Here is an 18,988-nt window from a genome sequence, read left to right on the forward strand (position 1 = left end):
TTTGTGTTCAACTTTAATTATCATTCAACTATACATGAATACAGCAAAAAGAAACTGGGATCCTCCGGGGCCAAATGCAAACACAGTACCAGCAGTCGTACACAGCACAAGGCACGTGTAAGATATCAGTATCACTCAAAGGTGATATAAATATAAATTGTGATGTTCTGTGTATCTTCTCCATCTGTGTAGGTTGTACACGGTGTGGGTGGTGTACTGTGTCTGGTTACACTGGGCTCCCTCTGACAAGCTGAGCTGGGATAGCTTGGGGATTGGAGCCCTGAAGTCACGTCTGCTGCCAGGTGGAGTTGGCATGGTTAGTGTGCCGGCAGCCTGTCCACGCCAGTTCCTTCGCCCACTGCCCCTGACGCAACACCTTCAACCTGCTGTGGTCAAACTTCCAGAAGGCGTCACCTTTGAAGAAATAGGTGCGTTTATCATTCCAGGTGAAGGCGCCATTAATCCCAACTGGGATCCCGTTCCAGTCACTGAGGGTCCTCGGATAATACTGCTCCACCTGCATCGTTTCTTCATTCAAGACATAGTACTTGGATCCTTTGAAAATCACCAGGTGGCTGAGTGGCGGGTAGTAGAAGGCGGCATCTGGATGTCGAGGCAGCCTCATCGTCTTAACCTTCACCGGGTAGCCCTGGTCCAGCTGGTTGTCTGTGTACCTCCAACACCGGCCCCCTGGATCAACAGAAACAGAAGCCTTAGTCAGCTCCTCCCGCCAGTAAACAGCAGATGGCAACGTGAGACAAGAGCTCTCTTCAACACAGTGTCATTCTTACTGAACGCACTGTACAGCTCAACCCAGTCCACAGCTAACCGCAGCAAGCCGCTAATTCCCCTGCTGTCTCTCTGTGACCAGATTTTTATCAGCCAATTACCTCATTCTTACTGCAATAAGCACACTCAGTTGTCAGACAACTTATAGAGAAACGTAAACCCTACGGTCTTCCGCTTTATGCAGTAACTCTGTTTCCCTTTCTCTGGTGTTTCAGATTTATTTTCTGGATTTCCAGCATCTGCATTTGGTTTTTTTTTGTTTTTCATACTTATACGTAGCAATTCCCATAATCACCTTCAGTGTGATTGCCAATGTTACTGAAAAACTCTGCTGTGTTTACGTGTAAACCACGCAGTTTTCTGAAATACTATAACCCCAAACCGCTTGACTTAAACTGCAATGCACAACGTGGTCTTTGCCAGCTACCCCACACTGATTGCTCCACACCTCTCACACTCAGCACTGGAGTTTCCTTGCATCGTCGTTCAACCCTACTGCCAACAGGGACTTGTCTTGCTGGACATCACAGGCAGTAGGAGTTTTACACTGGGGTTTGCGACTTTATCTGCCCTGGGACTGACTGTCCTCTCTAAGATCAGTACCTTCCACTGACCTTAATTCATCCAGACTAGAGTATTGTGTTTGTATTGGTCCCCTGATTCAAGACACTGTAAATGCTCTGAGGCGCAGTGTTGTCTCCTGAGGAAACATTTGAGAGACTGGACTAGAGATTGAAAGAGTGAGAGGGCTGTTAAACTTATCACTGTAACCCCCTCTGCCCCTGCCTCTCCCTATCACAGTAACACTTCTCTCCCCTAGCTCCCCCTGTCACTGCAACCGTTCTCTACCGCTCCCTGTCATTAATAGGGAGAGAAGACAGGAAGCCTGTTGGATCCTGGCTGTCTACAACAGTGCGCCCATGACCTCTCCCCACACACCAAGCACCCCCTCACAAAGAGTTCACCACACTGACCGAAACCAAATCCCTTTACCTCTAAAAAAGTAGAACTTTCCTTCCTTCTCCGACACGGCTGCGGCTTCGATAGCCAGGGGTAGCTCAGGCCAGCTCTTTTGCAGCGACAGGGGTCCTTTGATAGTGCCGTCTCGTGAGATCTTCCAGTAGTCGGCTCCTCGGAAAATGTAGATATTTTCTTTTAGATCTACAGTAGGGGAAGAAACAGCTTTGTCAAGTTACTATGCCTCCAGGAAGCCTGAATATCTGATGTTTGCAAAGAGGGAGAGCTAGTAGCGTTAGAATAAAGAGTCAGCCACTCAGGATAGAGATGTGGAGACATTCTTTCCACAGGTGATGGTGAATCTTCAGAATTAGCTCTGTCTAAGAGAGCTGCAGAGGTTCATTTGCTGAACATATGTGATACTGGGAGGTTTCGGGATATTACAGCTGTCTAGGGAGATGGTGAAAGAGCAGGAGAGTGGAGTAAGATCTTACTGAAGAGGGGAAGCAGTCACAAAGGGCTGAATAGCGTACTCCATTTCTTTCCTTCCAATAATTTTCGTTTCACATTTGGATTCCCGGCATCTTTGGGTTTTAGAGTTTAGTATCTAGGTAGTGGTCCAATCAGAGGAAGGTTGGAGAACAGAAGGGGACAATTCATTCAATTCCATGCCAACTCTGGCGAGAGCCACTCCCCACAGCTCTACATTGTTATTTATCTGGTCTCCCTTGATTGTTTGAGTCTGCCTCCACCACAGCCGCTGCCCAATGGCACTGGCGATCTGGCCAGTGCTGACCCCTGGGGGTTTGCTACATAAAACTAGGTCTGCCATTGCAACTCAGACAGCACAGCACAAGTGAAGTGATCTGCAACATCGTTCAGCGCTACATAAATGCAGGTGTTTGTGTTCCCTTTCTGCTAGTGTCATTGACCCTGGATCCCCTGGTTCCAAAACCTAGCTAGGGAAAATGTCGTTTCTTCAGTCACCTTATCAAAGACTTTGTTTGATGTCACCAGAACGAGCAGCATCGGTAGGGATGGTAACTGAATTAATGTTTCAGCTCTGTAAAACATTCCCTTTACACAGTTGCAGCCTCACCTGTCAAGTGTCTCCAGGATCGCTGTATTCCCTAGAATGCCTGAGAGAGGGCAGACAGAGGTTCTACTGCTACGTCATCCAAAAACAACTCTCAGTCGCACTGTAATACTCATCTCTAGAATGGACCTTGATGTCACCTTTGGAGACAAAACCTTGCCAATGGGCATCAGTTTACACAGCACAAACCCCAAGGGGGTAGGGGTATGCCAGTCTGCTGCCCATTCTGCCCAGGTTCACCTGAGAACTTTAGAAGCTGCTGACTTTAGCTCTGCTGTAATTTGCCCCACCTCCAGCTGTTTCACTACCTTATCGTGTGCATTCTGTGTGGACAGGCAGGCACACATACGTGTGTCAGATACCTCCTGAACCTAACGGAGTGGCCGCTGAGTGTATGTTCATGGTCTTCTGCTGCTGTAGCCCTTCAATTCAAGGTTCGACATGTTGAGCGTTCAGAGGTGCTTTCCTGCACACCACTGTTGTAACGTGTAGTTATTTGAGCTACCAACAACTTCCTGTCAGCTTGAACCAGTCTGGCCATTCACCTCTGACCCCTCTCATTAACAAGACGTTTTCACTCACGGAACCACAGCTCACCGGATGTTTGTTTTTCCCACTAACCTTTGTAAACTCAACAGATTTTTGCATGAAAATCCCAGAAGATCAGGAGTTTCTGAGATACACAAACCACCACATCTGGCACCAACAATCACTGCACAGTCAATATAATTTAGATCACATTTCTTGCACCAATCTGATGTTTAGTCTGAAGAATGTGTGAAGTTCTTGACCATGTCTGGATGCTTTTATGCGTTGAGTTGCTGGCACGTGATTGGCTGATTAGATCTTTGCATTACAAGCTGGTGTACAGGTGTACCTAATAAAGTGGCCATTGAATATTTATGTGCTTTTGTGTGTTTATGTATTGTGTGCGTATGTGTGTGTGTATATATATATACACACACACACACATATACATGAGTGCATTTGAGTCTATGTGTGCATTAGTGTATGTGGGGCAGGGGAGAAAAATGGTTTGCTTATTCCAAATTATTTTGTGCGTTGTCCAGTGTTGCTGCCTGCCTCCTGTTCTGAATAAATGCAAACTCCTCTAAATACAGAAGATGGGGAATAGAGTGAGGGAGGGGGTGCTGTTGCTCTATTCAAGGGGACAGAGAAGCGGTGTGACTGCCAGAGGTGGGCGGGAGGTAAAACCCTACCCCTGGTTATGGTATCAAATTGGGTCCGGCAGTAGGATGGCTGCTGCTGGCCTCTGGCGGGGTCCCTGGTCTCAGCGTGCTCAGCCGGGCTCTGGAAAGAAGTCAGCAGTCCTGCCAGCGGCTGCAGTCCCGGCCGATGGACTGGCTTCCCTGGAAGAGAGAGAAGAAAGAGCCAGTGAGCTTTTGGACTCCAGGAGCTTCCCAGCCCGTGTACAACTGGAGCAGTTCACCTCTCCACAGAACTATGACAAGCCTGGTTAAAGTAAACAACTCAAGAGAAAAATGTCATCCAATACTTTAACCCCTGGAGTACCACAGGTATCTTAGAGAATGCATCACATTGCCCATTACTATCCCTGTATGGTCTGACAGTGTAGGGCTTATAGCACTAATGCTTTCCTTAATCCTTTGCCACTTCCCTAACAGAGTCTCACAGCCCCTCTAGCCCATGCAGTAATCCTACACTATCCCTACGTTATCCACCCCACTCCAACACTGATTGTTAAACATTCCCAAGGAGCAATTGACAGGAGCCAGTCATCGCATTGCTCTTCACATCCTTGGGATGCAGGAGTTAACTGGAGAATTCCAGCAAAGACAGAGGGTTAAGAGAATGTGCAAACCCTACCCAGAGTCAAGATTGATCCCAGGTCTCGAGCTGTTGAACAATGGCACTACCATCCTGTACTCATGCCCTGCCCACTGTGATACTTAGGGAACATGCCCAAATACATTCACACGGTCACAGGGAGAACATGCAGCCTCCACACAGACTGAATTAACCTGGAACTGCGAAGCTGTGCCACCATTCTCAATGCTCTTCCCCCAAGCGCGGGCCGGGGTTTGTCCTCCATTTGGGAAGGCCCCAGTGAACCTCCAACAGAGTGCAGCACTCGCACAGTAAAGGCAAAACCGGGAGCTTGGGTCATGAGCGAGTCTTGAGCCCCTGACTCAGAGGCAGAATGCTCAACACTGAGGCCACCCAAGGAAAAGATTGTGATTAAGCTGTCCATGGCAGAGGTCCACAGGGTGGGAATGCAGACACTGACAGCATGTTGAGTTGAAGAATCATGTGAACCATTCGGTTGGGGCAGGGGGTGGGGGAGGTATTGATTTCTGTCAGAAGTATTTTTGTGGTGCTGAAAGTACTAATTCAGACACACACAATAGTCATAGTGTCCTAGGGTAATGGAGTGAGGGGAGCGAGGGAGAACCCACCCATAGATTTAAGGTCCATATTTAAGAAACAACGTACTGGCATTGGAGAGGAACCAGAAGAGATTTATAAGAATGATCCTGGTAAAGAAAGAGTTAATGTCTATGGAGCGTTTGAAGGCGCTGGGCCTGTACTTACTGGAGTTTAGAAGAATTGGAGGGGGAAATTCTCATAGAAACCTACCAAATATTGAAAGACCTCGACAGATTGGGCATGGAGTGAATGTTTCTAACAGTGGGAGAGTCTAGGACCAGAGGGCACAGCCTTGGAATAGAAGGATGTCCTTTTTGAAAAGAGATGAGGAAGAATTTCTTTTGCCAGAGGGTGGTGAATCTGTGGAATTCATTGGCGCATTTTAAGCCAAGTTACTTTGTGCGTGTGTATATATATATATAAATAACAGTAAAATTAAGTAAATAGTACAAAAGTAGAAATGAAGTAGTGAGGTAGTGTTCACGGGTTCAACATCCATTCAGAAATCCGTTGGCAGAGGTAAAGATGCCGTTCCTGAATCACTGAGTGTGTGCCTTCAGGCTTCTGTTCCTCCTTCATGATGGTAGTAATGAGAGCAAGGCATGGCCTGGGTGATGGGGATCCTCAGCGCCCCTTGGAGGCACTGCAACTCGAAGACGTCCCTGTGCTTTCAAAGGTTGAGAATTTTACAGAAAAACTAACGATGATCCAGTATCAGCACTGCACTGACTGAAACCACCACTAGGATAATGACAAGCCATCTGAAAAGGTCACGTACTCTCAAACGAGGTTGCTAAAACTCTTTGTGGTTTGGGAATGTGGACTGCCTCACTCCCCTCCCCTTCATGAAATTCTTTAATAGCCTCATAACTCCGCAACCATCTGTTTTCTCAGGGAAGTTGAGGCTGAAGTTAACAATCTATTTTCTAAAACTGCAACTGATCAATATCAGAAATGAATGTAATAAATTACCTTCAAGACAGACCTTCAGGTAAATGGCAGAACTTGATGGATCTCAGATACTTTGTCATATTTGAAATTGCCTACAGGGTAGTCTATTAATTCTGTCTAAATGCTACATTGTAAGAGATTTTCACTAAAGATTCAGCAGGCCATGAGTTTGTGCATCACTCATGGATTTTCACACCTAAGTTACAGTAGCTTCATATTACCATGCAGGAGGGCAATTGTGACCATTGCAAATTTATATAACTATAATCAGCAAAGAGCTGAGTGTAGAAGCATTGCAATGTTAGGGAAGAGAGAGAGAGAGGGAGGGAGAGAGAAAACGAGAAAAGAATGGTAGAGGGAAAAAAGAGAGGAGGGATGAAGAAGAGAAAATGGAAGAGAGGGAGTGAAGAGGGAAAGAGAAAATGGGAGGGAGGAGGGAGAGAAAACAGAGAGGAGGGGGACGAAAAAAGGGAGAGCAAGGATGAGGACATGATGGAAAGAATAAGAGAGGGAAAATCAGGACAAAGGGAGAGAGTGAGGGAGGGAGAGAGAGAGAAGGAGGGGAGAGAGAAAGGGAGGGAGAACAGGAGTGGGAGAAAGAGGAATAGAAAGAGGTGAGAGGGGGAGAGAGGAGGGAGGGAGAAGGAAAGAAAGAGGGGGAGAGAGTAAGGGAGAGAAAGTGGGAAGAGGGAGAGAGACAGAGGGGAGGAAGAGTAAGAGAGATACTCACCAAGAGAAATAGAGAGATTGAGAGATGGAGAGAGAAACCATATACAGAAGTAAAATCATGGAGACAGAGGTGGAAAGGTGTGTGAAAGGAATGTAACACCCACCGTCGGAGAGAGTGTCATGTCACCAGAAACAAGAATCCACTTGGGCAAATCTGACATATACAAGTAGAGACACAGAGAGCACAACAAAGTGGATTCACATATAAAGAGAGCAGAACTATGTTTTTGCATAAAGAGAGAGTGAGAGGAAGATAAATAATTATTGCAACGCTCACAGAGAAGCAGAAATACAGCAACTGCAAGTGAGAGAAAGTGAAAGTCAATGTTAGTAAGAGACTGTGTGCGAGAAAGAGAACACGTCCAGTGAGATAAATGGCCATGATTGCCCATCACCTACTGACCCCACACTGAAGAATTTTCAGTGCAATATCTGTTCGCAACTGTTTATCCGAACTCTTAATGAACCAGTCAGTGTTGTTGTCCCCAGGCCTGTTAGGGTAATGGTGATTGCACTGTGTTAACAATAACAACCCAATCCCCACAGCACAAGCCAAACCGTAGAAAGCCGACAGGCGCCACTCCAGTCGAGATCCCTCAGCCTCCCAGCAGATTGCATCAGTTATGCCACAAAATGCCACACATTTCTCGTTTGGCTGTTTACAGATTAGCTCTTCCTAAATTACACTGCAAAGTCATCACCAAATGATGAAATTCAGCTTTTTAACCTCTTCAGTTGCCTTGAGCTTGCAATATCTTGGTTTCTCTGTTCAATGCCACTCAGACCACTGTGAAAGGAGGGGGAGTAGGAAGTCTAATGGAGAATCAGTGTCTTTCGGTGTGTGCAGGATCGCAGTGGGACCATGCGACAGTGGAAGTGGGAGTGAAGAGGATCGGTAATGTATCAGAACTCACTGGTGCCATTTGGTACCCTGAACCTCTTAACCACTGTTTCTCTCTCAGGTATTCCTTATGTTCATTCCTCTACCAGACCTTTGGTTATGTGATCCATCACCACTTTATACAGCTCACTCTCAATTGTGTTGAACAATATTCCCATGAGCTCCCTTGGAGACTTTTCTTATATTCAGGTAGCTATATCAATTGAAGTTGCTATTGCAATTGTATGTCCCTTGTGTGGGGCAAACCTTAAGGAAATATAAGTAGAAGTTGATAGGTTGGGTTTCTGGATTAAAACAAAAAACTTGCATTTATATCATAGCCTTTTAAGAGCTCTGAAAATCCCTAAGAGCATTATTTGTTCACTGTTGTGATCTGGGAAAAGAGATGGCACAGCAAGATCTTGAAATCAATATTACCAACTAAGGTTACATAGAACAGTACAGCACTGTAGGTGCCCTTCGGCCCACAATTTTGTGTCATCCCCTAACCTACTCCTCAATCGATCTTACCCTTCCATCCTACACAGCCCATATTTCTCTCCATTTTTCTTACATCCCTGTGTCTATCTAAGTGTCTCTTAAATGTCCTTAATGTATCAGCCTCTACCACCAACCCTGGTAATGCATTCCAGGCATATACCACTCTCCCTCTAAAAAGCCTCTGACACTTCTTGATGCCCTCTAGTATTAGACATTGCCACTCGAGGAGGAAGGAGCTGGCTGTCCATTCCATCTGTGCCTCTGATAATCTTACACTTCTATCAAGTTGCCTTTCATTCTCCTTTGCTCCAAAGAGATTCTATCAAGTTGCCTTTCATTCTCCTTTGCCCTAGTGTGCTCAACCTTTCCTCACAAAACATTTCTCAAATCCAGGTAGAATCCTGGTAAATCTCCTCTGCACCCTCACAAATTCTTCCACACCCTTTCTGAGGTGACTAGAACAGAGCACAATACTCCAAGTGTGGCCTAATCAGAATTTTGTAAAACTCCAACATGCCCTCATGGCTCTTGAACTCAATCCCTGAACAATGAAAGCCAACTCGCCATATATCTTCTTAACCACCCTATCAACTTGTGTGGCAAATCTGAAGGATCCAAGGACTTGGACCCCAAGATCCCTCTGTTCTTCCACACTGCTAAGCATTCTGAAATTAACCTTGTATTCTGCCTTCAAGTCTGATCTTCCAAGGTGTATCACTTCACACTATTCTGTTTTGAACTGGTCCTACCACTTCTTAGCTCAGCTCTGCGTTCTGTCAATATCCCGTTGTTCCTTCAACAACCTTCTGCATTATCCGCAACACCACCAATCTTCATGTCATCTGCAAAATTACGAACCCAGCTTTCCACTTGCTTATCTATGTCATTTATAAAAATCACAAACTGCAAGGATACTGGAACAGATCCCTGTGGAACACCACTGGTCACTGACCTCCTGGCAAAATACTATCCATATATTATCACATTCTGTCTTCCAAATCCACATAACCACATTTCCCATGGATCCCATGTGACTTTTTGGACTTTCCAGATTAGCCTTCTGTGACACCTTTACTAAAATCCACACTGACCACTCTACCTTCAGTCACTTGTTTTGTCAATTCCTCGGAAAAGTCAATCAGCCTCATGAGGTACAAGTGCTCTTCACAAAACCATGCTGACTATCCTTCATAACACTATACTTCTCCAAATGCTCAGAAATCCTGACCCTAAGAATCCTCTCTTCTAGCCTTTCCACCACTGGCGTAAGACTCACAGATCCATAATTCCCAAGATTATCCCCATTACCCTTCTTAAACAAATGAACAACATTTGCCATCTTCCAATCCTCTGGTACTACTCCTGTAGCCAGTGAGAATGTAAAGATCATCTTCAATGCCCCAGCAATCTCTTCCCTCTTCCTGTAGAAACCTGAGGTATATCACATATGGCCTTGGTGACTATCTTAATGTTCTTCAACGTTCCAAAACTCCTCTTTCTTAACCTCAACAGGCACCAGCACATGAGTCTGTTCTACACTGACCTCACATTCATCCAGGTCCTTCTCACTGGTGAACAGTGAAGCAAAGTATTAATTAAAGATGTCTCCTACCTCCTCTGCCTGCATGCACATGTTTCCCCCCTCCACCTTATCCCCGGCTAGGTCTATCCTCACTCTGGTCATCCTCCTGTTCTTCACATACTTGTAGCACACCGTGGGGTTTTCCTTATTGCTACTCGCCAAGGCTTTCTCATGTCTAGCTCTACCTAGCTGTCCTAAGTCCATTCTTAAGCTCCTTCCCGGCACTATCTTATAACTCTCAAGAGCCTGGCCTTATTTTTGGTTCCTAAACCTTAAATAAGCATCCTTCTTCCTCTTGAATAAATGTTCCACCTTTTTTCCTGCACTCAACCATCTTTTCCTTGCCTCAATTGGACAAATCTATCCAGAATCCCGCACTGTGCTGTACTCTCTAAACAACCTCTTCATTTCCACTGTATATTTCTCTGAGAACGTCTCTGCTAATTTAAACCTAAATTCCTGCCTAATATCCTCATAATTAGGCCTCCACCAATTAAATACTTTCCCATACTCTCTACTCCTAATCTTGTCCATGGCTATGGCGAATGTCAGGGAGTTATGGTTACTATCTCTGAGAGATCTGACACCTGACCAGATTCATTGCCTAGTACTAGCTCCAGTATGGCCTTTCCTCAAGTCAGCCCATCTACACACTGTGTCAGGAGTCCTTCCTGGACACACCTAACATATGTTGCCAATTAGTATTAGTGAAGCTGAGAATACCCGTGACAACAACCCTGTTATTTTGTTGTCCTTCCAATGTCTGTCTACTTGTCTGCTCCTCAGTGTCCCTGTTGCTATGGTGGGGATTTTAGAATACTCCAAATAGAGCGGTTGCTCCCTTCCTGTTTCTGACTCACACTGAGTAGACAATTCCTCCATGACATCTTCCCTTTCTGCAGCTGTGATACTCTCCCTGATTAGTAATGCTAATAGTCCCAACCCCCTTACCCTTTTACCTGCTTTCCAGTCCCTTATAAAACCTCTAAACCCCAGAACATCAAGTAGCTAATCCTGCCCTTGTGACAGCTAAATCTCTGTAAGAGCCATGACATCATAATTCCATGCACTCATCATTTGTCTATGTACCCTCACTGTTACATAAGCATTTTGCTCCATAGCACTGTGTGTAAGCTGATGTCTCTGGAAGTCAGAAACTTTCATTTTCTGTAACTACCTTTACTGTATCGCTGTGCATAAACTTGCCTTTTTTCTTTCACTTCACCGAGGAATCACCTGGCCCATAATTACAAATGTAATATATACAGTAGCCATTAACGAATTTCACAAGATAGTCGGCCATCGAATCTGTTCCATTTTTCTATTACGGCTGATTTATTATCACTCACAACCCCACTGTTATGAAACAGTTTATTATTAAACAAATGATGCTAACTTGAAAAATGTATAGGAAAATTTGTGTAAAGTCAATTTCATAAGGCAGATCACTGGTTACCCAGGGAGCCCCGGCATTAACCAGAACATTGTAGCTGAGTTCATTGAAAAAGGTAGGTGAGGCTGTGATGTAATGTACCCCAAAAGCACTACACTGGGTCACCTCAAATTTGTCCTTTTCTCTCCAGAGTCGAATTTGAATACAACCTCTTCCAAATGCAAGAAGAAAGTCCTAGCAGCTGACAGTTAATTCCATGGACTGACTCTCTGCTCCTGTGAAAAATACCTGGCACACAACCAACATTGCTCCCAGCAGTCGAGCATGGGAAATTCAGTACATGGAGATCTGCATCTGAGCATTTCCAAGCAGGGTGTCTCCAGAGGATTCATAACTGATTGCTCAATGTAAAAGAAAAGCCTTACTTTAGCACCCTGCTCCTAATTACTCCATTTTCTTACAGAAGACCTTTGCATAGACCCTGTGGAGAATGGGAGTAGCAGTGGACTTTGTGACCTCACAGCAACAAGCAGCCTTATCAGGAAGCCAGTCTAATCTGCCATCTCACTCAGTAATACAGAAGCAATTTCACGAATCTCCCAGAACTGGGCTGGAATTCCTGAAGAGACAGTAACCATTCACAATGGCCTATCCAGTTGGTGCCGTCCAGTTTATTTTTCAAGAAATAATTACTCCACAAATATTGCTGGAAATGTTCCACTTTGGACCATATAAGTCAGGGGACTACTTCCCAGTGTCTATTCACCCCACAGTCAACCCACGCACTGGAATTATGGTCTGTTGTGCTCTGGTTTTCTGATTCTCTCTTGCAAAATTGCCAGTTCCTGGTCAGCTGAAATAATTGTGGATTAAAATTGTAGAGGTTAGTTCTCACTAGCGCAATTGTTTTCATTTCTCCAGCCCAGGTGAGGCCAGGACTTATCCCCCATCAATGTACAGAGCTGCCTTCACTATGGCTTTCAGGGGCTGGCTTGAGGGTTGTGCTGAGGAAGAATGAAATGAGGCAGGAAGGTCTAAGGAGAAGGCATTCTAGCTTTTGCCAATTATACAGATTGTACACCGTTTTCCAATGTAATTTTATTACCAGCACTAGCTAAACACAGCAATAATGGACATTAGGTTGGGTTTCAAAAGCTCAGCAATCCAGTGTTACAATCTACCTCTCTCGTTTTCTAGGTGCGCTTTGCTAACTTTAAGGTCTTGTCGACCACCATGTCATACCCAATATGCTCTGTGATTTGTTCCTCCGGTAGGAATTTCTTATGCCTCTCACACATTGTTCCATTCCTGAGACATGAAGGAACCAGAAAACGTCTGCATCCACAAACCACAGCAGGAGCCAGACTTAACTGAAGAAATCCTGGGAAGAATGTTCTTTGCTTGTCCAAACTTTTCTGGAGCTCCCACCGAGAGGACTTCATTCCTTGGGTTGCCTAGAACTAGGGGGCACAGTTTCAGGTTTCTGGGTCTCCCATCTAAGATGGCATTTTAGAATGATTTCCCTCAGAATGTTGTGACTCTTACACAGTGTTGTGGAGCAGTCATTGAACATATTTGATACAGATAGATGTCTGGACTGTGAAGGAAGCAAGGCTTATGAAAATCAGGCAAAAAAGTGGATTGACAGAGCAGGCTCAATGGGCCACGTGCATTACTCCTTGTCCTATTTCCTAGGTTGGAATACTTTCCTAGCAACACCAAACAACTTTTGAAAAACAGACAGAGAATATAGTTAGAAGAACCAAATACTAGGTGTCCAACAGAGAAGTTACTTTATACAAGATATCTTCCAACACTGCAACATTGAAGGTAATACATTAGGTTTGGAAAGTGCTTTACTTCTGTGAAAAGTAAATTCAAAATATTGTTTTCAATTAAATTTCCAGGGTGGAACAAATGTACAAGCAAGACCTACTGAAAGACAGTGTGGAACCTACACAGTGAGGTTATTCATCCACAAAGTAAGCCACGAATAAAACTAACCCCTCTGAAAAAAGGAGTTAGTTGCAAAGGGGTCAGTTGCAAATCCTGGAGTTATTAGAATAGAACCAATTTAATGCTGAACTTGATGTGTGTAGTATTGATAATTGGTAATTGGCTTATTATTGTCAAACCTACCAAAATTCAGATCAAAGTTTTAAAGTTTCTATACTATTCAGACAATTCTTTTAGATACAAATACACTGAAGTTGCACGAAAGGAAACAAAAGCAGAGTATTACAGATACAGAGGAAGTGCAAGTCAATAAAGGATACAAATAAAGTGCTAGGGCAATAACAAGGTAGACTGACAGATCAAGAGCTCATGCTCTGTTCTCATTGCTACCATCAGGAGGAAGGTACAGGGGCCTGAAGGCACACACTCAATCAGTCAGGAACAGCTTCTTCCCCTCTGCCACCTGATTCTGAACACACACTACCTCACTATTTTTTTAGTTACGGTTTTGCATAAAATATTTAACTATTATATACACACACGCTGAATGTAATTCATATTTTTCTTCTATTATTATGTATTGCACTGTACTGCTGCTACAAAGTTAACAAGTTACACATCATATGCCAGTGATATTAAACCTGATTCTAATTCATCGTTATTGTGTAAGAAGTGCATTCAAGAGTCTTAAAACAGTGGGATAGAAGCCGTCCTTGAGCATGGTGGTGCATGTTCTCGAGGTTTTGTATCTTGTGCCCGGTGGAAGGGAGGAAAAGAGAGAACTCTGTAGTTCCTTCCAGTCACTGTATCACTGTCTGATGGTCCAAATGGTTGCCCTCACCTATAAGGATCATATAGTCATTGAGGACAAGTTACATGGGAATTCTGTTTAAACCACTTGGAATATGTACAGCAATACAAGTTGCTCAATTCCTCATCCATATTCATTTGAAATCAGGACAACTTGGGTCAGATTGGCCCACATATTATTTACAAATTTATCATTTCTAAGAGTTCTGAGGAAGGGACTTGGCCTGAAACATCGACTGGTTATTCATTTCCGTAGGTGAATCTGACCTGCTGAGTCTCTCCAGCATTTTGGATGTTATTCTGGATTGTCAGCATTGACAGAATCTCGTGATAATTCTTCATAAGGTTTGGGTTACCTGAGCTCTTAACTCCTACTATATCTCCGTCTCTGTGAAGAGCAGTAACTTCATAGTGAGCAATAATGAAAATTCAAATGGACATGAGGTAGAAGGGTCGCATTTCCAACACTCCAAGTCCAATCGGTAATTCTGCCTCAGGAGTAGTAAAAGTTATCAAGGGTTTACCAGTACTTGGTCCTGCGCATTATTTACACTGCTAAGGGTCTCAGAATCCAGTGGGACTGGCCCGTCATTGCTGATCTGCTCAACCTTGTCTCCATTCACTGACCTCCAGAAACAACCAGTGACAAATTAACACCGGGTGCAGGTCCACTTCTGCTCCGGAAAATGTAATCTTTGTGAACCTTCAAAGCTTACATTGTCAATGCAACTCATTCACCCTTCTCCCTCCCCTTTCATCTAACAGGTTTTATTCAAAATCATTTCTCGTTTTCATCCTCTGGTTTTGAACACAATCTGTTCATATCTCATTCCTGGGCTTGGTTTTACCACTTTCTCTCCTTCTGGTCTCCAACTACATGAGCTTCACGTACCCCAAGGTGTGACATGGGCATTCTGGGAATATCATCTGTCTCTCAGCCAGGCTCACCCAAATTCAATCCTGGCCTCCACTACTAACCGTGTGTGGTCTGCATTCTGTCCCTATGACTACATGGGTTTACTCAGATGCTCTGCCTTCCTCCTGTATGACAATGCGCTATTAATTGCCTACTGTAGATTAGCCTGTGCGTACGTAGCCAGTGGGAGGATTGTAAGTATGTCGGAGAGAATAGGTTATGTGTTAGTAGGCTGTTTGTCATTACACCATCTTTCTTTTCTCTTAACTCTCTTAAATAACTTGAGTATCATTTACATTTTGTATGTTGTCTCTACCTACGTACATGCCTAATAGATCTGTTGCAAGTTATTCTGTACCCCTCTGTACTTGTGCACATGACAAATCAGCAAGTTGTTTTGTTGCGTCTCCCCTCTCACTGTGAAAGGGCGACACCTCTCTGTCCCTTTATCAGAGAGAGAGCAAGTGTTATGTTGAATTGTTGGATGAATGATTGGTTTTTGTTGGACTGCAGATTATGGTCTCTCTTGGGGGCTTTGCTATTGCATGCTTGGTGATTTTTTTTTGTTGAAGAAGGTAGCAGACATGGAGTTGCTTTATTGCTGCTTATGCATGAGAGGGGGGATTGGGGGGGCTTTGGCATTCTAACACTTTTACTGTCACATGTTCTTCGGGACACTCTTCTGTTTGCAAATAACAAGAATTTCAGGATGTCTATTGTATACATTTCACTGATATTAAATGGAACTACTGAACTCAACTTGACTTAACATGGGGGTGGGGTGGGGAATGAGTTTAATGGGAATGCTCCGAAAGCTGGCATAGATTTGATGTGGTGTCATTCTATGCCAGAAAGAAACTTAAACTTTTTTTCTCTTTCCCAACTTCTTGGCATTGTTCCTCACAGTATTTCCCCTTAAGTCTTTATGCTACCAACTTGCCAGGCTTGATCTTCTTCCCTTCCGAGTTAGTGCAGGGACACTGCCCAGTCTTCTGTGACAACATCACCCGTCAGTTTGTTGCTCATTGTAATCATGTCTTTCTGACTTACCTTCACTTTCCTTGACATTTTGTGATCACACTGGATCCTCCTTCCACTATGGATCTTTCACCTCTATCCTTAGATGAAAATTAACCTCTTTGCCTCTTGCTTTTAGTAGAGTTTTGCCTTCTTCTTTTTACACAAGTCATCAGGATTGGAATAAGCTACTTCCAGTGCAGTTCTTTGGACTTTGATGAGATCACTATGGCAACCACGGGCTCTGGCACACGTGTGGAAGGAAGAGGTTGGCAATACGAATGAATGCTTGATTAGTGAGGTGGCGTGCTCCTTGTGCTGTTTTTTGCTGGGCCTTTGTGCACCAAATTAACTCCTCTTCCATTTTGAGTGGTTAGGAGCCAGAGAGCCCCAGATGTTGGTACAGATTCTGCACATTTTTCAATGTTTTTAAAAGCATCCTTGAATCTTAATTATGTAATAAATTGCTTTAACTACTGTGGACAAATAATCTGAATCTAAAGCTTACCATATAGTTTCTGAATGGCCATGGTGTCATCCCAATTGAGGATAAAGTCTCGGCCTAACTTTTTATAAAATGGAGACATCAAGGCATTTTTGACGGGAGAATGTTCCAAGCCCAGTGTATGTCCAATTTCATGTGCAGTGACGATGAACAGGTTCCTGCCTTTGCCCTGGTTCAGGGACCATCTCTCATCATTGTCAAAATGGGCTTCTCCTCTTCGGGGGAAGAAAGCGTGGGCCAAGGCTCCACCTGTAACAGGGAAAGCAAGTTCAGGACATTTGTGGGATTTCCAGAATCCAAATATAGTTATAAGTAAATAGGGTTAAAAAGTGAGCTCTGTAATACATTGCTCAATGCATTAGGAAGTTGTCTGACCAAAATCACAACTGCCTAAATCCCAGGTAGATTATCATTAGCACAATGCAATCAGCCAAATGCCACACAACACCACTCACATCAACAAGCTTCAAAGCTAACATTATTTTCCTGATCCTGATTTCTGCCCAAAGTTTCAACCACCAAATCATTTCTTTAATGCTGGACATTACTCAGGATTAGTGGTTCCTTCAGGGATGAATCAATAGTGATTCAGAAGAACAAACCGAAACCTTATATAATCACAAATCTGAATCATGGTATTAAGAGCTTAGCAGCCACTGCCACTGTTAGTCTGAAATTAACTTGACTTTGAAGGGAGAATGGAACATAAAAGCTTGCAGTTTATGGTTCTGAAGGTTAACTTTCTTGCACAGAGATCAGGCTGAAAGATTATACACAAGGAGATGATAACTGACAGTTACAACTTTCCTCCAAGAGGACCACAACCTTGTCGTGGTTTGGAGGCTTGCGTGCCTCAATGACCCGGAGAGCTATGTTGGCTGGAGTCAGGGCTTTATGCTTTGACTCTGGTAGGATCACCCATGCCAAACAGGTCAAGGGGTAGAAGACAGGCTAAGAGTAGGCCATTGTTCCTCCAAGTTCAGGGGGTTCAGCTCAGGACTAACAACCCTGAACGGTAAAACAGAATTGTTATGGAAATATCAATGAAGAATCCTTCTACATCTGAGTGTGATGGTATTCCTGAGTCTCCACCTGGGATTTACATGACTGATGATAGTGAAAACCAAGAGGAAGCCACTGAGATGATGAAAGAAGCCCTGAACACTGCCAGAGATGGAGGACTTTCATTTTCACCCTAAACGCCAGTGGTGTAACTGGAAGTAAGTGACAACATTGGGTTCCTCTCATTGGCCAAAGCAACTTACACAAACAAGGCATGCAAGTTTTGTGTATGTACCTGATTAGAGAGTCTCCACTTAGAGATTCATCTGTTTAAAGATGTGTCTGTTTAACATCCTCTATAGCTGTGATAGATGACTTGCACACTCTCAGAACAAATCCCCAGCAGAATCTTGACATGAATCATTAAGCAGCCCTTTGGCTCCATAGATGCTGCCTGACCCACTGAGTTCCTCCAACAGTTTGATTTAGCACAAAAACAGCAAATATGGTTTGGTGACACCTTATTCCAGTTTTAATGCCTCCCAATCCTTTCCCAGACTTTTAGAGGCATAAAAAAAAGCCAATATAGGTCAAAATGGCCAGAAGTTGGGAAAAAGCACTTTGGGATGGAAGTTTATGTCACTTACAGTGAAGATGTGTAAATCTGTGCGCAATAAAATATTTGGACACGAGAAGTGAAACAAGAAGTGAGACAAGATTGTAATAGAGATGATGGAAAGGTGCCACCAGATGACAATCATTGTCTTAGATTCTGCCTTTGGTCTGTAACAAACCCTGGAGCAAGAACACAGCAAGGTTCAGGAGCAAGCCGCCTCAACTGGAAACCAGCTGTGACACAGCTCTGAGCGTGACTAGCCCCTGACCTTAAATTCTCAACTCATTGGAATTCAAGTCCATAAAATCAGATTTCTGTAAGTTGAACAATAGCCAGGTTACTTTGCGAAACCAATAAGCTGGACCCTTAGGAAGTCCCAACAGCAATTAATATTTCGTTGAAGCAGTTTTCCTGAGATCAGAAGTGAGATGTGGACGGCTGGGCTTGACAGATGCATGCAAGAACAAAGCTTAGGGGAATTATAGGCAGCCAGCAGACTTAACAAGGACGTGAGACTGAACACCTCGGTTACTCCAGGCACCGGGAGGAGTCGTAAGCCCCTGGGCAACTAGCCAAGATGAAGCTGAAGGCAAGTGTTGAAAAATACTGGCGAACAGGGTTATTGGCACATATGGTGAAACACAATGACCTTTCTCTGAGAACATTCATAGTTATGGTTGGAACTGAACACCCAAGATATCTCTTAAAATGAAGGTTAAGTTCTCAGATAACATGCCACCAAAGGGCTTGTTGTGTGGTGATCTTTATTGTGATTTTCCAGGCACAGTCAGGAAAGCAACCTGGTCTGAGGTATCAGCTTGGAAAGCTGAGCAAAGCCCCTACTTCCACTCCAGGCCATGGGCAAAGGAGTCAACTAGG

At 44.0% G+C, this 18,988-nt stretch overlaps 1 protein-coding gene across 4 annotated transcripts in view; it reads right to left on the reverse strand.

Annotated features, from left to right (window-relative positions):
- Positions 1 to 25: 25 nt before the first annotated feature.
- The window catches only part of mmp28 (matrix metallopeptidase 28), an 85,606-nt gene continuing 66,643 nt past the window's right edge, over positions 26 to 18,988 (reverse strand). For 2 of the 4 annotated variants that reach the window (XM_059972982.1, XM_059972983.1), the window contains exons 5-8: positions 16,495 to 16,740; positions 4,063 to 4,212; positions 1,783 to 1,950; positions 27 to 690 (exon numbers count right to left, since the gene is read on the reverse strand). In XM_059972982.1, coding sequence (XP_059828965.1) covers positions 287 to 690; positions 1,783 to 1,950; positions 4,063 to 4,212; positions 16,495 to 16,740 — 968 coding nt within the window. In that variant the 3' untranslated portion in view covers positions 27 to 286. Of the gene's footprint in view, positions 691 to 1,782; positions 1,951 to 4,062; positions 4,213 to 16,494; positions 16,741 to 18,988 lie in introns of all 4 variants that reach the window. The other 2 variants (XM_059972985.1, XM_059972984.1) reach the window with 2 other exon arrangements.

Source organism: Hypanus sabinus, chromosome 6, assembly GCF_030144855.1.
Source record: "Hypanus sabinus isolate sHypSab1 chromosome 6, sHypSab1.hap1, whole genome shotgun sequence".
NCBI classification, from domain to species: Eukaryota; Metazoa; Chordata; class Chondrichthyes; order Myliobatiformes; family Dasyatidae; genus Hypanus; species Hypanus sabinus.